The sequence below is a fragment of the Coenobita brevimanus genome, chromosome 6 (assembly GCF_032717465.1).
Source record: "Coenobita brevimanus isolate Jiangsu-jjx chromosome 6, ASM3271746v2, whole genome shotgun sequence".
NCBI lineage: Eukaryota > Metazoa > Arthropoda > Malacostraca > Decapoda > Coenobitidae > Coenobita > Coenobita brevimanus.
Window position 1 is genome coordinate 64,035,391 of NC_136959.1, and position 19,736 is coordinate 64,055,126.

General features: G+C 40.4%; 1 protein-coding gene across 1 annotated transcript in view; it reads left to right on the forward strand.

Moving 5' to 3' along the window:
- The first annotated feature begins 1,248 nt into the window (after positions 1–1,248).
- Positions 1,249–19,736, forward strand: part of Zip48C (Zinc/iron regulated transporter-related protein 48C) — a 45,888-nt gene continuing 27,400 nt past the window's right edge. Inside the window, exons 1-3 of the mRNA XM_080273821.1 lie at positions 1,249–1,356; positions 5,362–5,596; positions 7,235–7,318. Of these exons, the coding sequence (XP_080129947.1) occupies positions 1,249–1,356; positions 5,362–5,596; positions 7,235–7,318 (427 nt within the window). The remainder of the gene's footprint in view (positions 1,357–5,361; positions 5,597–7,234; positions 7,319–19,736) is intronic.

Consider the following 19,736-nt stretch of genomic DNA (forward strand, 5'->3'; position numbering starts at 1 on the left):
CCATCATCCAGTCTTACATTGCCCCATGAGGAGCATAGGAGCCCAGGGCCAGGCAGTTGGTCCCAACATTTAAGATGAGAGTTACCAGCCTCACTCGTCCCTGAGTGGCATTACATGAGCAATCAACCCCAACCATCCCTTGGATATAAACCTTCACCGGATCAATCCGATTGGAGAGCAGTAATTACCCACTAAACCACCAGGTGCCAAAATTTGGTTATATGGTTAACACCCAGCATAGTGAATGGTTTCCTGGTGTAAATGAAACCATTTGGCTTGTTACTCAGTGTAGAGTCACCCACAGGCAGAAGGAAGAGGAAAGAATGAAGGAAAGACAGAAGAGGGAGTGTAAAGTTAACCGTAGGCAGAAGGACAAGGAAAGAATGAAGGAAAGAAAAACAGAAGAGGATGGAAGGAAAGAAGGATGGAGGAGAGGAAAGGGCAGACACATGACAACAGCACTACATCGAGTGAGTGGTTGGTGAGTGCCCCCACCTACTACTTTTCCTCAGCAAATGAATGCTTTAACAGCTTTAATATTATGTACTGTACCACAGTTGTTTTATGCACTTTTTTATGTCCTTGATGATGTTATATGGATTTTAATATTGATGGCTTTTTGTTTCATGTACTCATTGTTATGTATAGATGTATGTGGCCTATATATATTTTATCCTTGTTCTACCTTTGCTCTTTTATGCCAGGAGGACCTCTGTTTTAATGCTGCTACAGTGTAATCTTTTTTAATATAATCAAACCTATCTAATCCTTTTGTTAGTAAATAAGGAGGGAAGGGGATTATCCACCTTGTAGCTCTAGCCATTCATTCATCAGTTGTTTGCTACAGTGATCAGAGCTAGTCTTCCCAGTTTTAATGTTGATGCAATAGCAGACAGAACTAGGAGCTGGAGAATCCCCATCCCTCTCCTTTCTTATTACAGTATGCACTAAGTGAAGCATTTGTGACAGGAATGTCATAGAAAAGCTCTCCACTCCAATTCGTTCAAGCAGTATCGAAAAAGGGCAAAAAAAAAGAAATTATACTTGACCACGAGCTGTATATTTACATTATTATTATGTAATTTTAGCTAGTAGGAGCAACATTATCTTTAAAACTGGAGAATCAGTGTAATTTTTGTATTATTGTCTGCAAGGAATATAATTGTTATTCAGGTTGTAATACAAATAGGTGATGAGAATACAACATCCTCTTATGTTGTAGGTGAGTAACAACACTGCCAGCCAAGGATGTTGATAGGAGTGTCAGCAGTGACTCAGGCCCTCCTGGGGACCCTACTCACCTGGGGTCTCACAGCTGCTGGGGCTGCCACAGTCTGCTTCCTCCCAGGCACACAGGTTGGTACTGTCATGGACTGAAGTTTATATACTATGGTTCAGTTAGTCTGTCCATCTATCTTTCTATCTATCTATTGCCAGATGCCTTAATCCTGTAAGGGGTGGCTGGCCACAAACAAATCGCCTTCATGTCACCCTGTCTCCTGTCATTTCACTGCCTTGTTTCCAGCTCACCCCCCCCCCCTCTCTCATACCGTATACCTCTCCACTCCATCCCTCCACGTCATCCTCGGCCTCCTTCTCCCTCTCACCCCCTCCACTCACTCACATACACTCTTCTCATCAGTCTCTTGCTCTCCATCCTCTCCACATGGCCAGACCACCTCATGGTGTTTCTCCTGACACTTCCTATCACATCCACATCCACACCACAATGTTTCTTCACTTCCTCATTTGTCAGTCTGTCTCTCCATGTGACTCCACATGCTCCTCTCAGATAACTCATTTCCACTGCTCTCACTCTTGGCTTGTGTCCCTCCAACAAGGTCAAAGCTTCACTTCCATATTTTAGAGTTGGTATCACAATACTGTCATTCAATAACTTTTTCTCTTCCATGCTCACTTCCCTGTTTCTTATCACTGCTTTCAAAGAACCAGCAACCTTTCTTCCTTGTTGTACCCTTTCAAGCTCTTCACCCTATAAACTTTTATCCTTACTTATCACACTGCCTAAGTACTTAAATGCACTCACATTTTCCATTTCCTCCCCATTCAACCTCACTGTACATTCAGTGACTTCATTTCTCTCGAAGACCATAACTTTACTCTACCCTACATTCACCTTTAGTTTCCATTACTCTACAGTCACCTTTACGTTTTGTTTCTTGCACACATTCCCAAACTCATTCACCAAGCCTTGCAGCTCCCTTTCGTCTTTACTGAACAGCACGGCATCATCTGCAAACAATAGTACAGGGAGTTTCCACACACTGCCATCGCACATTAGGGCTGCTCCAGCATCCACTGCCCTACCTTGTATTTCATTTATAACCCCATCCATGTACAGATTGAACAACCAAGGAGACATGACACATCCCTGTTTCAATCCAACCTTCAAATAGAAAAATTCACCCAGTTCACTATCCACACACACTGCAGACTCAGCACCCTCATACATACTCTTCATGGCATTCAACAACTTCCCATTTACTCCATATATCCTTAATACTTTTCACAGTCCTTGTATATCCACCCTGTAATCTGCTTTCTCCAAATCCATAAAGGCTGCTTACAGCTTCTTTCCCTTCTCTAGTAACTTTTTCCACTAAAGTTGTAAGAATGAGTATCTGATCTACACAGCCTCTTCCCTTCCTAAAACCTCCTTGTTCTTCTCCAACTAATTATTTTGTTATTTCCCTAACTCTGTCAATAAATATCCTACCATATACTTTTCCTGTTACACTAAGAAGACAGATACTCCTATGATTACCACACACTTCTTTTCCCCCTTGCCCTTTGTACAGGGGATATCCTCCAGGATTTTGCCTTCCACCCAGGCCAATCTGCACATCTTCCACATCCATTCTACTACTGTCTCAGCCAGTCAGTGTTAAAATTTTCTTCATGATCAAGTTGCTGATGACTTGCCAATACCACCTGCATTTAAAGTTGCTCATGATTCATTAAAAAGTTGCCTGGAAGTAAGCAGTGAGTTTTTTTGTGCTCTTCACCCCTCAGCTATGACTCAAAAGCATGTTATACTGATATTTCAGTAAAGTAGTTTTTTGCCAATACTGTGTCTACTTCACACTCTGGGCATGTGCATCACTTTCGTACCTATTGCATCATATTAGAGAGAATCATCTGTAAGTCAAACATACCAAGCTTCTGTCAGCAAATGAAAATTTTAAATACAGTATCCTCAAAATATGGTAGGCATCCCCTGTGTACAGGTATTTCCATTTATTTATTTGGTAAGTCTTTACTTGAGAAGTCAAACTTATATCAGGAGATGGCTCAGCTGGTGCGTCATGTATTGGCAGCTGAGTGGTCTTTACAGGTTCCAGTTTTCTGCCCAGCACCACCTCAGTGCACCCCCAGTTCATGAGTCAGCGTGTGATGTTTTGCTTCTTTCGACTCTGGCCCCTCATTTTGTATCTTGATGTGTGATTCCCCCCCCCTTCTATAGCAGTAAGATGATGGTAAAGGGAGGAGAAAACTCATCATTGCATCAAAAGGGGACAGTTCAGGTACACCTGAGATACCTGTACTGACAGATTAGCTAAAACCACCGTTAAATGGAGGTTTTCCCCCAGACATCATGCATCAAACAGACCATGGCTCTGTGGATCAAGAAAAAACTTGCAAATAATAAACAGACTTGTCTAAGGTAAAGCAACAAACCATGGCTGCTCGCACTGCTGAGCTTAGAAGGCACATCCTGTGCTCCTAGATGTGTCACAATTCACAGTTTAACATTGTGTCAAGAAAGGATTGCACGTCACATCAAGGAAACCTGCTGCCTAACCTTTCCTCACAAGGGCAGTGAAGCATAAGATACATGATTTTTTTCTAGAAATAATCGCAGCTTCACTGAAGGACTTAATCACAGCTTCACCGAAGGACAGTTATGTAATATGATGCCATGATGTTTTTCTTATATATCGAGGTTTGTGGTAGGTGGGGACGCACACCATCCACTCACTCGATGTAATGCTGCTCTCAGGTGTCTGCCCTTTCCTCTCCTCCATCCTTCTTTCTTTCCATCCCCTTCTGTCTTTCTTTCCTTCAGTCTTTCCTCTTTCTTCTGCCTACGGGTGACTTTACACTCCCTCATGCGTCTTTCTTTCCTTCATTCTTTCCTCTTCCTTCTGCCTATGGGTGACTCTACACTGAGTGACAAGCCCAATGGTTTCCTGTGCACCTGGAGACCATTTACTATGCTGGGTGGTAAACACAGAACCAAATTTTGGCGCCTGGTGGTTTAGTGGGTAATTAAGGCACTCCAATCAGATTGAGCCTGTGAAGGTTTATATCCAAGGGGTGTTTGGGGTTTATTGCTCACATAATTCCACTCAGGGATGAATGAGGCTGGTCACCCTCATCTTAAATGTCAGGACCAACTGCCTAGCCCCGGGCCCCTACGCTCCTCATAGGGCAACGTAGGATTGGAAGATGGATGGATGGAAAACAGGAAAGGGTGTGACTTCCAATAGAGAGTTAGTCTTTAAATTTATGAAAATACGAATCTACTAATACACAGAATCTATAGGGTTTTTCCTACTTAATACTAGGCATCCCAAGTGCAAGCCCAAATTTTCCATTTTACAACAATTCATATTTACCAGTTACTTACATATTGTACTGTAATAGTAAATACCTCAAACACACATGGGCATGGTTAGGTTAATAGAAAGTGATGAAAAAGTCACAATAAGGAAGAGACTTAAGGAAGGGGTTTTGAGGCTAGGGAGCAGAGAGTTAATGATCACCACCTGGGATTAATTCCTTAAATAGGGCCTCATTTTTGAATCTGTCAGAAACCAGCTCAGATGCTCAGTAACAATGTTTTCATGCTATAACAGTGGGAGTGCAGATTTTCATCACAGTAATAACAAAAACCAGAACAGGGGTATGACCAAGTATGCTATACACAAGGGATCACTGTATTGTATCATGCATGATTGTACACGTTGCCATAAAGCAGAAGATAAAAAGGAAGTGAAATCTGGCGAAGGAAAAATAATAGAGGTGTTAGGAGTGGCTGAATACTCTTGACATCAGTTTAGTTGGGAACTGATGGAACCTGATGAAAAATTGGATAGTTATAATAACACCATCAGTGCCTAACCTTGTAAATAAAATAGTTTTTGGGCTTAACAGATGAACCCACAGTATAGTAGTTAGGGAACTCCTGGGTAGTGAAGGAGTTAAAGACAACTACACCTTTCCTTGCCAAGTTTAAAAATCTAACCTAAACAGAATTAAAATAATCTGGAGATAGTAAGACAGAATGGAAAAAGACACCATAGGCCTGAAAGGGTTAAAAGTTCATTTTTGTTTCAGAGAAAGGTGCTAGATGGTAGCTTGGGGTTTGCTGGTGGAGTGATGACAGCTGCCTCTTTCTGGTCCCTTCTTGCTCCAGCCATCGAACTGGCAGAATCATCGGGCTTGTATGGGGCAGAGGGGCAATGGGCCTTCCTACCTGTTGTCGTGGGGTTCATGTTAGGCGCACTGTTTGTCTACACTGCTGATATTTTCATGGCATCCTCTGACATCCACAGTCCCAATATTACCCAAGGTAAGTAAGTTATGACATCACTGGAAGGTAATGAGCACTGTGGGCGTTGGATTCACGTATGTGGCATTCTACGTTCACACTGCTGATGTTTTCACAAGTTCCAGTTTCATCCACATTTTTAATACCACATTCATTCGTTCATCATCTAAGCCTGTGTTGCCCCATGAGGAATGTAGCAACCCAGGGCTAGGCATGTTGGTCCTGACATGTAAGATGAGTGACCAGCCTCACTCATCCCCGAGTGGCATTACGTGAGCAGTAAACCTCAACCAAACCTGTACAGGCTCAATCTAATTGGAGCATCTTAATCACCCACTAAACCTCCAGGTGCCATAATTTGGTTATATGGTTACCACCCAGTGTAATAAATGTTTTCTTGGTGTACAAGAAACTGTTTAACTTGCCACTAAGTGTAGAATCACCCGTAGGTAGAAGGAAAAGGAAAGAATGATGAAAAGAAAGACAGAAGGAGTGTAGAATCACCCATAGGCAGAAGGAAGAGGAAAGAATAAAGTAAAAGACAGAAGAAGGAAAAAGGAAAGAGAGGAGAAGGCAGTCACCCAAGAGCAACACTACACTGAGTGAGTGGATGGTGAGTGTCCCCACCTACCACTTAATAAGCTTATGATATGGAATGTGGTGTGGAATGGACAAAAGGACTGTAGTTTAGCCACGATAGAATGGAAAATGTACTCTGAAGTCAGTGTCTACCTGAATTAGGTCTGTGTGGATTATAATTTTGCTTCACAGTATGGTATGCTGCAGTTGTGAACATAAAGACAATGATTGTAGTGCAATAAATAATATACATTAGCTACCACTGGTACACAGTTTCTGGTAAATAGAAATATATTTGTGAAGTTCATTATGATAGTCTGGTGGTTGGCAGAATGCTGTTTCTTAGCATAATAGCGCAACTTTCTAATGCCAAAAAATTCATTAAAAAGAAATATTTTGGAGATTGCTTATTGAAGGACTATAGTTCAAAATGTTCAGATTTCACCACTGTTGAGAATTAAATGTTCAGATTTCACTGCTGTTGAGAATTAGAAGTGAATGGCTGAACAGTTGTGTGTTACAATGATGCACTCTTATTTTGTTCATATTCCTCTATCAGCCCTTGAGAAAACATATTGACTGGTATGGTACAGAGCAGGTACCGGGTTAGTGACAGATTTAACAGCACCTACAGTATGTGTATACAAAAATAATTAAGTTTGTCAAATGATTTTATTCATTTATTGTTGGAACATTGCTTGACAAAAAGTTTATTTGTGCTCACTCTTTGGAAGTTTACCTTATAGGCCAGGAATGTGCCTGACATGATTTTGTAGCTGAAAATTTAAGGTTGGCTAATACAGTACTTATAGCCTGATAAACATGTTGGAAAAATTACAGTACTGAAAGGCAATTACTTTTATAGGATTAATGTTAGACCCTTGTGTATTGAATCATTAGTGATCATCTGGATTTTGAAAGTGGTACAGTGCTCCTAATGGAGCAATGAAGGATCAGTTGATGGACTCACTATATTTCTAAATACAGTGTATAGTATGTTTTACGATGTAACTCTAGCTGGTGATATTGTAAAACATTTTGTTTACGACAGCCATAACTCTTATCTCTGTTCTTCCACAGAACTTCAGAGTGACAAAAAGAATGATGACTATGTGTATGGAAAAGTGAGATACACATCCTCACCATATTATTCTTCAGGTTCAGGTAAGTGACTTCATATCCTTACTTAAGTATTCCGGTTTTCATTTGTATTTTATTGTTAGGTAAATGTTACCTAATGAAAAAGTTTTTTGATACCTCTGTGAAGGAGGCTTTTTTTCTTTGGCAAAATCATAGAATGGAACTACCACAAACTTGAAATAATAATTTAGGACCATTAGAGGAACAGGCTGCCTTGGTGGAGATATGTGCTCCTTAAGACTTGTTTAATATGTTGATATTGTCAACCACTTCATTGTAATGCCCCCCCCCCTTTTCTTTTTTATAGCTACCACAAAATCATTATATTTACATCATGGATGACCTTTGCATGTAGGAGGATAAGAATAATACCCATAACCTCTGTTTTATGAGAGGTCTCTTTTAAAGGTACTGAATACTACTGTATATAGTTGTCACTAGGTAAATCCAAAATTTCCTGATTTTGTATTTGTGCAGGGACATATAAAATCTGTACATTGTAAGGCTCATCAGATTGGATAACAGGCTTATTTTTTTAAGAAGTACAGAAAGAAAGCTGCATGTGAGTTCTGTGTCTTGTAAAATTAACACCCATTCCTGTCAGATTAATTCTCACATTGTAGGGTAATTTGAAGTTGAAATTAAATGTTGTATGCTGTGGTTATTTGAAGTAGATACCAGTTCATTGATATGCAAGATGGACCATGTATTGCACTCAACCTTGTAACTCAAATATCCAGTTCTTGTGTGTTTTGGGACAGTTTGTTAATCATTACCTTTGTATAGCCTGCTTCATGAAATTAGTAATGCAGATAATAGGCATACCCTACAAAAGGGGACACAGCAGAGCATGCGAAGGGTTATGGGATGCAGAAATTTATGGCGATGCTGATGTGGTCATCCCTGCAACATACAGCAATTTGCCAGCTGAGTGACAAGACTAAGTGCAATGGATGGACCACATGGTATGAAGTGGGAGTGCAGTAGTTCATGACATGGGGGAAGGGGATAAATTTAGTTTGACATATTTGAAGAATACTGAATAATGTAGTGTAGTATGTACTGGTAAGTTAGTGTCTTGAAATGTAATGCAGTGATAGTGGAAGCATTGAGTTATCTGTATTCTAAGACTGAGAGCTGATGTGACAAATAAGGAACAGTATGATGGTTTCTTTTGAGAATTCCATGCTTACTACCTCCAGATGTATTTAGCAAAGGAGAGATGGTTTGAACTGAACATGTTAGATAGTTTACTGTATACCCTTCATTCATTCCTCCACTTTGGAAGACCCTTTCCTAGTTGGATAAAATGATATGAAAGAAGTAATGCAAAATACACTGAAAATAAAAAATCAAAGTAGAACGGAGGTTTACTAGTAGATGAATTTAGTATTAAAAGAAATTGTAGTCCATCCTGATCCAGTACAGTATGTATTTTCGAAATTTTCCTCATTCTTCATATGATTAATATTTCATAGGGCATTTAAGTACTTGGGTAATGTGATGAGTAAGGATGGAAATTTGGAGGGTGAAGTGCTTGAAAGGATACAACAAGGAAGAAAGGTTGCTGGTTCTTTGAAAGCAATGATGAGTAACAAGGAAGTGTGCATGGAAGTGAAAAATTTGCTGCATGACATTATTGTGATACCAACTCTGACGTATGGAAGTGAAACTTGGACCTTGTTGGAGGGACACAAGTCAAGAGTGAGAGCCGTGGAAATGAGTTATTTGAGAGGAGCATGTGGAGTCACATGAAGAGACTGACTGGCAAATGAAGAAGTGAAGGAGAGTTGTGGTATGGATGTGGATGTGATACAAAAGTGTTTGGAGAAACACATTGAGGTGGTTTTCATGGGGAGGATGAAGAGCGAGAGACTGATGAGGAGAATGTATGTGAGTGAGGTGGAGGTGGGGAGAGGGAGGGGGGCTGGGGCCAAGGATGAGATGGAGGGTTGGAGTGGAGAGGTATATGAGAGAGGAGGGTGTGAGCCGGGAACAGCGCAGTGAAATGGCAGGGGACAGGGCGACGTGGGGGCGATTTGTTTGTGGCCACCCTTTATGAGATTAAGGCATCTGGCAATAGATACATAGACAGAAGGGAGGTGTCAGATGTGCAACTTCATTACTTTATAATGCCTGAGCCAAGGTAAATAATGAATGCATGTTTGTTTTTCCTATACTTTTCCATGCACTCTTTCATTGCATATAAGCAAAAGTAATTTTTTGGTAAAAATTTGTTTTCCTCCTTTTGGGGGGGGGAGGGTAGACCAGGAAACCTAATGCAGCAGTTGTCGGGTTAAGTATAAGGAAACGTTTGGTGATACATTTACAGTAATATTACTTGTCTTTTATGAGATCAGTACTGGAATCATGGGCAGTGTATCATAGACATATACAGTATACTGTATATGTATGTGAATATATATATGTGTGTGTACAGTATATATATATATATATATATATACTGTATATAGAGAGATAGATAGATTGATATGTATATACTATATATATATATATATAACACACACACACACACACACACCAGGCCCTCTACATTCGCAGATTCTACTTTCGCGGGCCTCGCACATTTGCAGATTGTCCCTCTGTGGAGCCGAGATTTCGTTCACGGCTGCAGAGCATTGCTGCGCAGGTGCTTGCAGGTAATTTCGCGCCAAAACGGGCCCACACCAAACCACCGCGCTCCTCTGCTCCTATGTCTCCCATTCAGTCTGTGTCCTGCCACTGTCGCGGTCATTTTGCTGCCTGTACGTTGCCACACCAAACCTCCCCTGATCTCGTTATTGTCCCCAATAATTGTGCTCTCACATGTCCAGAGGTAAGAAGTGCATTGCTGTGCTAATTTGTTAGTGAATTACCTCCCAATTGTGCGATTTACTTATGATAGCTTTGTCCTGCGTGTGTTTGTGTCGTCCCTTTAGCATGGGCCCCAAGCGTCCCGCATCCCTTACTGGTGAGCGCACCCCTAGATGGACAAAGAATGAAATGAGCTTGAAGGAAAAGATGAAATTGCTAGACAAGTGTAGGGAGGGCCTGAGTTATGCTGGTGTTGGGAAATTGTTTAACATTAATGAGAGCAGTGTGGTACATGAAAAATGAGGAGATGAGGTGGAGTCAACGCACATGTAGACTCCTTATGCCATGCAGTTACACTCCACATCATTTCATCCAGTCATCTGTCATCGGTAACTGCATGGCCAATCATCTTCAGCATCACTGATGTTATGTTCATCATCATCTTCACATGTCATCAGAGTTCATCCGCCAAAACTTCAGGGACAATGGTGAGTTAACTCTGAATTTAATGGATATGGTTGTTAGAAGTTGGGGTAAACATGTAGCTGATGACTTGCCCACCCTCATGTGGATGTGCGCAAGACGCACTCACTTGTGGAAGTCGCCAGGTACATATTTATGCTGTACAGTCATATCCAGTCAAAACATACTTGTTATTAAACTTTTTTATACAGTTGGTCTGTTACTATTTGTGATATTTTATGCTGCTTTCAGGTCCCAAATTATGGTTTATTAGGTACAGTATGTGCATATTTACTCACAAGGGGTGATTTTCGGCAGTAGAAGCATTTTTTGGAGGGATGAGCCAAACATTTGTGGAAATTCCACTTTCGCGCGGGTCTGTGTCCCCTAACCCCCTCGAATGTGTAAGGCCTGGTGTGTGTGTGTGTGTGTGTGTGTGTGGAGACATATATATATATATATATATTTATTATGTATGCATGTGGTGGTAGGTGGGGGGCACTCGCCATCCACTCACTTGATGTAGTGCTGCTTTGGGTGTGTGTCCTTTCCTCTCATGCTTCCTTCCTCTTCTGTCTTTCTTTCCTTCATTCTTTCTTCTTCTTTCTGCCAATGGATGACTTTACACTCCCTCTTCTGTCTTTCCTTCATTCTGTCCTCTTCCCTCTGCCTGTTGGTGACTCTACACTGGGTGACAAGCCAAGTGGTTTCCTGTACGCCAGGAAACCATCTACTATACTGGATGGCAACCGTATAACCAAGTTATGGTGCCTGGTGGTTTATTGGGTAATTAAGGCACTCTAATCGGCTTGAGCCTGTGTGGGTTCATATCCAAGGGGTGTTTGGGGTTAATTGCTCACGTAATGCCACTCAGGGATGAGTGAGGCTGGTCACTCTTATCTTAAATGTTAGGACCAACTTGCCCAGCCCCGGGTTCCCATGCTCCTTATGGGGCGACATAGGATTGGATGATATATATATATATATATATATATATATATATATATATATATATATATACACACACACACACACATACATATATACCCCAGGCCCTGCACATTCGCGGGGGTTAGGGAACACAGACCCCTGCGAATGTGGAATTTCCGCGAAGGTTTTTGCAATCTCCCATAAATGCCTCTACAGCCGCAAATCACCCCCTGTGAGCAAATGTGCTCATACTGTACCTAATAAACCATGTCTGGGACCTGAAAGCAGCATAAAGTATCACAAATAACTGATGACTTGCCCACACGGGAATGTGGGCAAGTCATCAGCTACATATATACCCCAACTTTTTTCAATCATATCCATTAAATTCAGTCTTGGCTCCACAGAGGGACAATCCACGAGTGTGCGAAGCCCGCGAAAGTAGAATCAGCGAATGTGGAGGGTCTGATATATATATATATATATATATACCTTCATCCATCCGTCCATCATCCAATGTTACGTTGCCCCATGAAGAGCATAGGAGCCCGGGGCTAAGCATGTTGGTCCTTACATTTGAGATGAGAATGACCAGCCTCACTCATCCCTGAGTGACATTACTTGAACAATAAACTCCAACCAGCCCTTGGATATAAACCTTCACTGGCTCAATCCGATTGGAGCACTGTAATTACCCACTAAACCACCTTGCGCCAAACTCTGGTTATATGGTTACCACCCAGCATAGTAAATGGTTTCCTGGTGTACAGGAAACCATTTGGCTTGTCACCCAGTGTACACTCACCCACAGGCAGAAGGAAGAGAAAAGAATGAAAGAAAGAAAGATGCAAGAGAGAGTGTAAAGCCACCCATTGACAGAAGGACGATGAAAGAATGAAGGAAAGAAAGACAGAAGAGGATGGAAGGAAAGAAGGATGGAGGAGAGGAAAGGGCAGACACCCAAGAGTAGCACTACGTTGAGTGAGATTTATATAATTCAGGATAGGCTCTTGGATGTGGCACTCGGCCACATGGGAGATGGAAAGAATGAAGTGAACTACCTGTCATATATTAAAGCAAAGTATTCGTAAGTGTAAATAGGCCCTTAATTTTTTATGGTTATTAATTGAACACCTGTAATTGCTGCATACTCTATTACCAGCCTTCTATCTACATTATAGTGTACCGAGTAATGATACAGAAAGTTGAGATGTGTTTTGTCATCATAACATGTTTCAGAAATTATCAACAAATATTTGGGGCTTGTTCACACCTAAGTGCCCACAACTTTAATAATATGTCCTTAACTGTTCAACAGCCTACCTGTATATTACATGGAGTCCACTTAGTGCTGTCTCCCTCCAGATTTCAGTGAAGTAGGCCCCAACACCAATTCTGATAGTTACATCTCAGTCTACCTCAGTATGTATGACTTTTTATTTTTAACATAGCCATAGCCACTGTTCATTCTGTTTCTCTGGCTTTGGGGAATATTGAAGCGCTAGTTGGTATTTGAGAATAATGCATTGTTGAGGGGCACAGTACAGTCGTGATATAGCATGGGGGAGGTTGTACGTTGACCATGTAGTTTTAAACTCTTCTCAGTATTGTGCAAAGGTTAAATACATCTGCTGTACCTTGACAGTGCCAAAGTGGATAAATGTGAGAAAAATCATGCAAAAACAAATCCACATTGCCTCTTTAGAAGAATGTGTATGCTCTATTTTACTTAACAACCCACAGTAAACCAATTGTTCTTTAGAGGACCATGCTGTATCACAACAATGTTGTGCTTGAAGCTTTGGGAGAAGGCTTGAGGGGGATGGTTTATGTCTGTATCACATTTGTTCTGAAAATATTATACTGTATATAAGATATACTAACATTTTGATTTAGAGGAGCCCTGGATTAGAATTTTTACAAGAGTCTTTTGCTGATTTGAATTGTTGCTTTTCAATTTTGCTGACATACAGTCTGAAGTGGTAGTTGGATACTTGAACATAAGATTCATGTTCAGAAACAAAAATAAGATACAGTCTGTTGGATAGAGGCAAGTATCTCACAAGACATGAATGATGATTAAGTAGATGTACTGTATTGCTAATTTCACAAGACACTTAGTTCATAGCATCTCATAATGTAGATGCTTGTTTCTGAGTCCTGCTGACTCCTTTGCTGCAGATTAGATTTTATATAGATGTGTGTATATATATTGGTGGTAGGTGGTGGCGACTATCATCCACTCACGTGATGTAGTGCTGCCTACTTCTTCCTTAGCCTTTATAATTTTTTTTCTGTGCCAGCCCTCCTCTCTTTCTATTTCTCCCATCTTTCCTGTCACTTCTTCTTGCTTTTCTTTCCTTTACGGTTAGCTTTACATTGAGTGACCAGCCAAATGTTTCCTGTAAGCCAGGAAACCATTTACAACGCTGGGTGGTAACCATATAACCAAACCATACGTGCTCCCTACGTGTCAGCAAGTGGGTTGGTGGAGGGTTAGTGCCCCTCCCCGTAAAACAAATAACTCAAAGTCAAATGGGCACCCCTTACGGGATTATGGCGTCTGGCAATAGATAGACAGATAGTGTATATATATATATATATATATATATATATATATATATATATATATATATACAGTATATATATATATATATAATATATATACAGGTAGTGTGTATATACAGTATATATACACTATATATATATATATATATATATATATATATATATATATATATATATATATATATATATATTCATCCAATCCTACATTGCCCCACGAGGAGCGTAGGAGCCCGGGGCTAGGCAGTTGGTTCTGACATTTAAGATGAGAGTGACCAGCCTCACATATATATATATACTGTATATAAACTGTATGTATATAGCTACTTCCAGATCATATTCTTTGGGACTTAGGGTCATAAGGCTAGGCTGCCATGGTCTACAACATTTAAGGGAATGAGCCTAACTTGCACCCCTTGTAGTATTAGATAATAAAAAGCCTCCAGTGACCTCTAGGAAGCTGAAACCTTTGCATGTAAAGCAGGGCCATCACTCAGATAGGTGCATTTTAACGATCACTAGGCATTATGATCAAATTTTTTAAAGTCTACATTTTCATATACTGACACATACCGGTCTTCATTTTACCAACATTTATTCTTCTTAGTTGTTGGATATAATAGTATACACCAAAGCAAAATAAAATTTTCACAGTCAGGTCCTGCCAATTATTGTATTGTTTACTCCTATGCTGTCCATTCCACTACTTGCTTGTTACAAAGAGGCACTCCCCATATACATTTTAATTCCATTTTGCTATTACTTACTTGCCTCTTATCCTCTTGGATGATCACCCCTCATGTTTCGTGTCCTCTTGACACAGACTGCTCTTTGCCCAGGGCTGGATACATACTGTACTGTAAACATAAAACAATAAAGTACAGTAATGATGTAATACAGTAATACAACACCAGTTGGCGACCGTTTATAAGCTGGTTGATACACCTCGACACCGGATATTGCATAGAACTCCCAGTTACATCCCGTTTCAGCACCGGATGTTGCATAGTTTCGCCGGATATTACTTTAATAGAGCCAAGCCAGCAGCTCTGGATATTGCATCGGACCAGATATTGCGATGACGGATAATTGAGAGAGTACTGTAATACTGTACTGTACTATAGTCGCGGCGCTCATCTCTGAGGTTGTTATTATCATGCCCTGGCAGGCTACCATTCAAAAGTGTGTCTGAATTTGTGTATAATATCAGACGCATGTGATTCGTGTATAATATATTCGTGCATAACAATATGATTCGTGTATGATACAGAATCGAATGCACTTTTGAATGGTAGGTTGCCAGGGTATGATAATGACAACCTCAGTGTCGTGTGATACAACTATAGTCATAAAAAAGTGCTATGACAAGGATGTGCAATAAGCTGTAAAAAGGGCAGAATTATGGGCCAAGTTAGTGTAAAATGGGCTTAGTTTTCAGTTTTAGACCTAGAATATGCTATTGTACTCCTTTTTTTTTTTTCAAACATATGCTTGAAATCCCACCTTAGGGGAGGACCATCAGATATAATGGATTATTGGCTTTATTGGATCAGGCTTCCCTCCAGTCATTATAGTGAGGGTCCACCGTATTATTATTATTATTATTATTGCAGTGTGTGGAGTATAGATATGTTTATGTAATTACTGAATAGTGTACAGTATGTTTTAGCTTTATTACCAATGTTTGTACAGTATATTTTTATTTTTATTACAGTAGTCTGTACAGCATTTGTATTATTGCAGTGTGTACAGTTTATTATTACAGCGTGTACAGTATGTATGTTGTTCATTCATTCATTCATCATCTAATCCAGTGTTGCCCCATGAGGAACATAGGATCTCAGGGCTAGGCAAGCTGATCCTGACATTTAAGTTCAAGTGTATGTATTGGGGAGTATCTAACTTACCAAAGCAAATTTCCACGTACCAAAATTTTCCAAACAGGACCATTTCTTAACCCAGGGAGTGTTTATACAATACCCTCATCATACCACCTGGAATGCTGACCCATTGCTTACCCAGAAATGTTCTAGGCCTGGATCCACAAAACAGGGTGTAGAGCTGATGACGTTTCTTTTTACTCTGAAAAGTTGCACTCACTACTTAATCCACAGAGGGATTTTCCTCTATATTGTAGTAACGATATTGTATCTCTGTGTCTGTGCAGAGTAAGAAATGGTGCTATCAGTCATGCCTTCTAAACTGTATCAGTTACAAGGCCAACACTTCAGTTATGTTGCCCATATGGTATCACATATAAGCCTATATTGGCTGTCAGTTAGTAAAAGCACACTATGTTGAATAGAAAAGGCAGGTCACACCAGCATTAAGTGAAAAGTAAAAGTATCCAACTGATTATTATACTCACGGTAGTTGAAAGTATCTACATAAACAGTATATCAGAATTAATGATGTTTGTTTCAGCCACATCCTGCAAATGGGAAAAGCATAAGTGGGATTAATCTGATTCACTGGTCCTCTGTACTGTGACCACTCACCGTCTTCCTTATTCATGCACATACAGTACGCCGGCTTGCCCATCTGATGAAAACTCACCCTCCCTTCACATATATCCGTAGTACCCTATTATCTCGCATGTGCTTTCTTTAGATTCTACTCTTTCTCTTCACAGTACAGTATGTATACATATTTCACACACACACACACACACACACACACACACACACACACACACACACACACACACACACACACACACACACACATAGCAAAGCAGGCACCTGATCCCTACATCCATTCATCCATCTATCATCTAATCCTACATTGCCCCATGAGGTGCGTAGGAGCCCGGGGCTAGGCAAGTTGGTTCCGGCATTTATGATGAGAGTGACCAGCCTCACTCATCCCTGAGTGGCATTACGTGCCAAGCACCCCTTGGATATGAACCTTCACTGGCTCAATCCGATTGGAGCACCATTATTACCCACAAAACCCCCAGGTGCCAAAATTTGGTTATATGGTTACCACCCGGCATAGTAAATGGTTTCCTGGTGTACAGGAAACCATTTGGCTTGTCACTTAGTGTAGAGTCACCCACAGGCAGAAGGAAGAGGAAAGAATTAAGGAAAGAAAGACGCAAGAGGGAGTGTAAAGTCACCCGCAGGCAGAAGAAAGAGGAAAGAATGAAGGAAAGAAAGACAGAAGAGGATGGATGGAAAGAAGGATGGAGGAGAGGAAAGGGCAGACACCCAAGAGCAGCACTACATCAAGTGAGTGGATGGCGAGCGTCCCCACCTACCACACCTGATCCCTACATTACATGCTAAATCCAGAACCCCCTTGTTCTTCCTTGATGCTACATTCTTTATATCACATTATTTATCACCCCACCTCACACCTTTTATATGGTCTACTTAATATATTTGTACATGAGACCCCTGTTTTACAAGCATACTATAACTGGAAATCAGTTTGAATTCAGGAGTTACTATCTTGTTGGGAAAATGGAGTAATTTTAGCTAGGATTGCTAGTGAAGAGTTGAGAGGAAGGATGAGACTGGAATGTCTTGGTGTTGTGATGAGGAGGACTAGATTGAGATGGTTTAGGTATGTTGAGAGGATGGAGGATGACTGTTGGGTGTGGAAGGTGAGAAGTGTGAACATCAGGGATAGGGTTGTGAGAGTCGGACTGAAAAAGACTTGGGATGAGGTCATAGACCTCACGGATAAGGGACTGAATAGGGAGTTTGCCAGAGATTGAGCAGCGTGGAGAGCTGCTATTAGGTGACCAAGGCCAGTGCATGCAAGTATGTTGGAGCCTTTATAAATGATACAGTATGATATGGTTTAGCAGTCCATGAGATCTTCTGTCATTTTCCTGTACTTATTTCCATTCCATTAACAGTAATGTTACTGTGCCAACATTGTTTTGACGTAATAACTGATAGTAATGGTAAATATTAATAAAAGAATATTGAAAAGCTTATACTTAAAAGTGTTGACTCAGCTGTTATTGCAATTTTAAGGGCTTAAAGTCATCAGAAACACACACACACACACACACACACACACACACACACACACACACACACACACACACACACACACACACACACACACACACACACACACACTCAGGATAGCATATGATATAGTTAGATAATGAAAATTACAAAAAGAGGTTAAAGTACAAAAAGGGCAACTATCATGACCTAAAGAAGTACTGTAACAGAACAGATTTGGAAAAGTAGCTAAGAGGACAAGAAATGAATGATATATTTTAAAAATTCTGCAAATTTTATGTAACAGGAGTCCAGAATTATGTTCCACAGCACAATAAAACAGAAATAAGGATAAAGAATTGGTTCAATCCTGATTGCAAAAAAGCAAGAGATGAGATTTGCTATGGATCGGATATAGACGACATAATAGAGAGGACATAACAACTACAAGCAGGCAAGAAATTATTGTACAAGGAATTGGAGTGAAGCTCAAAGGCAGATTGAGGAAGACATGGAAGACATTATATATAAATGTACTGATCAGCCAAAGCTGTTTTACCGCTACATACGAGGCAAAACTAAAGTGAAATATAAAATGCAGTCCATCATGGATGAGGGGAAAATCTATACTAATGAAGAAGACATTAGTGTAGTGCTAAGCGAAAATTTCCTATCAGTTTTTAAGGAAGAAAGTAGATTTGAGAGAGATGAAAATGAACAATCTAGCTCACACATATTAACAAATATACGGATATTGAAACACGAGGTCCAGGAAGAGGTGAGTGAAATGAACGAAGGAAGAGCTATTAATCCTGATTAGATTTCATGTTGGGTATTGCAGGAATGTGCAGAAGAGCTAAGCAGACTAATTCATTTAATATTCAGGGAATCCTTGAGACACGGTAAACTACCAGAGATCTGGAAGAAAGCAAACATTGTTCCTATTTTCGAGAAAGGAAATAGGTAAAGTCCTCTTAACTACCAACTAGTATCATTGACCAGTGTCGTAAAAAAGATATTAGAGAAGCAGATACAGAAAACTTGGGTAAATCACTTGGAAAAACACAATGTGATAACAGAAAGACAATTCGGTTTTAGAAAGGGAAAACAATGTTTTACTAATCTATTAAGCTCCTATGATAGAGTTGTAGAAACACTGCAGAAAAGAGATGGCTGGGTAGACAGCATCTGTGTGGATTTCAAGAAGGCATTTGACTGAATCCTACACCAAAGACTTTTACGGAAACTGTACCATCATGGAGGAATCCAAGGTAATTTGTACTGTTGTATGAAAGATTTCCTCAAAGAAAGGGATATGAGAACAGTACTAAGGGGAAATTACTCATCATCAAGGGTGCACCCAGGGGGGGCCACCGGGCCCGGGTACCCCCTTAGCTCACTGGACTCTTTAAAAATTTATATATATTTATTTCGATAACAGCAAAATATGAAAAATTGGCAAGTACAAACAAAGAGTGACACATTAGCCAGCAGCTTCCTGACTAAACCTGCATGTGACCTCCCAGTAATTATCGGATTACCTGACCTCACCTTACTACGGGCCCCCCCCTTAGAAAATTCCTGGGTGCGCCCCTGCTCATCATGGAGAGACATGACAAATGGAGTCCCACACGGCTCAGTGCTGGCACCAATTATGTTTTTAGTATATATAAATGACATAGACAGCAACATTGGGAATGGAAGCCGTC